This window comes from Lycium barbarum, chromosome 10 (assembly GCF_019175385.1).
Source record: "Lycium barbarum isolate Lr01 chromosome 10, ASM1917538v2, whole genome shotgun sequence".
Taxonomy (NCBI): Eukaryota; Viridiplantae; Streptophyta; class Magnoliopsida; order Solanales; family Solanaceae; genus Lycium; species Lycium barbarum.
This window is the reverse complement of record NC_083346.1, coordinates 11168259-11171177: the sequence shown is the minus strand read 5'-3', so window position 1 is coordinate 11171177 and position 2919 is coordinate 11168259. Positions and strand designations below refer to the sequence as shown.

Here is a 2919-nt window from a genome sequence, read left to right as displayed (position 1 = left end):
TCCCAAGAAAGTGAGAGGCGATTTTCTAAGGCTAGGGTGAAGTTCTCCTTTGAAGGTAAGTCTTAACCCTTTTCATTGTTCATTCCCTTATCATCTTTAAGTTCTTATGCTAGTTAAGGTTCTTTAATGGTGAATGAAAATACTAGTACTATTCCTATTAAGTGCTACTTAGAGATTATGCAATGTTATTTAATACAACAAACCAAACAATCGATAAAAGATAATGTTTGTATAATTAATCCCAGCATTACTAAAACACTTTATTTAGTACTATTCTCATACATCCTATCAAACTATCCCTAAGGGCAGATTAAAATACTCCATCCGTCCCAATTTAAGTGATTTAGTTTGATTAAACACAGAGTTTAAAATACAAAGAGAGACTTTTGAATCTTGTGGTTCTAAATTAAAGATGTGTATAATGTACTAAAATATTATTTAAATCTTATGGTTATAAACTTGTAATGTAGAATATTTGAATTGTCAACTTATTTATATAGAAAGTGACTTTTTTAGGATAGACAAAAAAAAAAAAAAAAAAAGTAAAACTCTACTGGAACAGAAGGAGCACTCAACCAGGACTTGTAACTATCTCTGGTAACAGACCTGTGCTCTCGTGACAAGTCTGTTTGGCCTATGTCGGGATTTAAGAATAAGACCTTCCAATTGTATACACTATACAGCCACACTTGTGTTTCTCAATACTCGGGGAGTTTGCATATTCCCTACATAATCAATTGCGTAACAGTTTTGAATTGTACTTGTAAAGTCATATTCACGTGGGAAAAAAGTCTCAATACAACATATATACTGCTTTATAAATCACCATCACATTTACCAAACACAGCCAAGATCACACGTTACTAAAAATAGATTATCTTCATATATTTGCTACAACCATCAGAGAGAGAGAGAGACAGCCTTGTTATGGAGTCCAAAAAAAACACCTTTAGCGTACTCATGATACCATGGTTAGCCCATGGTCACATAAATCCATTCCTAGAGCTAGCCAAGAAGCTTGCAAACAGAAACATACACATTTACATGTGTTCCACTCCGGTAAATCTAAGCTCCATCAAGAAAAGAGTCACAGAGAAGTATTCTCAGTCAATAGAATTAGTTGAGTTTCATCTTCCATCTTTGCCAGATCTTCCTCCTCATTACCACACGACTAACGGCCTTCCATCCCATCTCATCTCCACCCTCAAAAAAGCTTTTGATGTGAGCACTCCAAACTTCTCTAAGAAATTACAAACTCTAAATCCAGACTTGGTCATTTATGACTTCAATCTGCCATGGGCTGCTGAGTGTTCTTCCTCTATGAACATTCCTGCTGTGCAGTTCCTCACTTTTAGCGCAGCCGTGATTGCTTTCGGCATCCACATGTATGATAAGCCAGGAGAAATGTTCCCATTTCCTGAAATTTACCTGCGTGAATACGAAATGCTTTCATTGAAGAAAGTTCTTAAGGAAGTACCAGGTGGGAAGTTCCCCATTCGATCAGGGTCTTAGGCGATCACAGGACATTATTCTGATGAAAACCTGCAGAGATTTTGAAGGGAAATATATGGATTATCTTTCAAGTTTGGTCTCCAAGAAAACAGTCCCAGTTGGTACACTAGTTCAGGAATCCATTTACCATGAGGAAATCACACAATGGCTTGACAAGAAAGAAGAATGTACAACTGTGTTTGTTTCATTTGGGAGTGAGTATTTTCTATCCAAGGAGGAAATACATGCAGTAGCTCAAGGGCTAGAACTTAGCAAAGTGAACTTCATTTGGGTCATTAGGTCTCCACAAGGGGAAAAAATTAGTAGTATTCAAGATACATTACCAGAAGGGTTTCTTGAAAGAGTAGGAGAAAGAGGAAAGGTTATGGAAGGATGGGCTCCTCAAGCAACAATTCTTCAACACACAAGCATTGGTGGCTTTGTGAGTCACTGTGGATGGAGTTCTGTCACGGAAAGTATGAAGTTTGGTGTGCCCATAATTGGCATGCCCATACACCTGGATCAACCTAAGAATGCTAGGCTTGTGGGATATATAGGGATGGGAGTCGAAGCAGTGAGGGACGATAGTGGGAAGTTAAAGAGTGAAGAGATTGCAAAGGCGATGAGGAAGGTGGTAGTCGAGAAAAGCGGGGAGGCTGTAAGAAAGAAAGCTAAGGAACTGAGTGAGACGATGAATGCAAAAGGGGATGATGAGATAGATGGCGTGGTGGAAGAGCTGGTGGCACTTTGCAGCAGCAAATGATTAGCAATAGGATTTATTGATGATTCATCACCTTTCCGGTGTGTTATCAACACATATTTTCTGAAGTAAATAATTAGTACTTCTTGTTGGCTTAACCTGCTGATTTTTTTTTTTTTTTCACACTATGATTGTGTGCATCTTAACATTACAACAACAACAACAAGCCCAGTATAATCTCACTATGTGGAGTCTGGAGAGGGTAGAGTGTACGCAGATCTAACCCCCACCTTGAAGGGTAGAGTGCATCTTACCATTGAATAAGGAAATACTTAACACTGTAGCCTACACTTGGAACTGAAAAAACAACATATTCCATAAGTAACTCATTTACTTACTCCTGGATGAGTTATTTAAAGAGAAAAATTGAGTTTGATCAAGTCTTTGAGAAGTCCAGCAAGATGGTTCCCCAACAGCGAGCTCATATTCCAGTTAAAATTCGTCCTGTATATTATTGAGACGATTATTAAGACAAATTCGGGGTGAGCATGCCAAGCTGATATATATAATCAGATGAACTGAACCAATCTAAGCTAGGTAAGTTGAAACTAACAACAATAAAACTTCTACCAAATATTGGTACTTTTGTCTGTTTGACTCACCTTATTACACAATTAAGGTAATAATATGAAGTTCATTGTCTGGCATTTAAGGTTTTAAATTATCTT

General features: G+C 37.5%; 1 protein-coding gene across 1 annotated transcript; it reads left to right on the top strand.

Annotated features, from left to right (window-relative positions):
* Positions 1-209: 209 nt before the first annotated feature.
* On the top strand, positions 210-2513 carry LOC132614713 (UDP-glucosyltransferase 29-like). The gene is given in 2 exon segments (XM_060329240.1): positions 210-1491; positions 1493-2513. Coding segments are annotated over 2 exon segments (1326 nt in total). The 5' UTR covers positions 210-927; the 3' UTR covers positions 2255-2513.
* Positions 2514-2919: the final 406 nt, after the last annotated feature.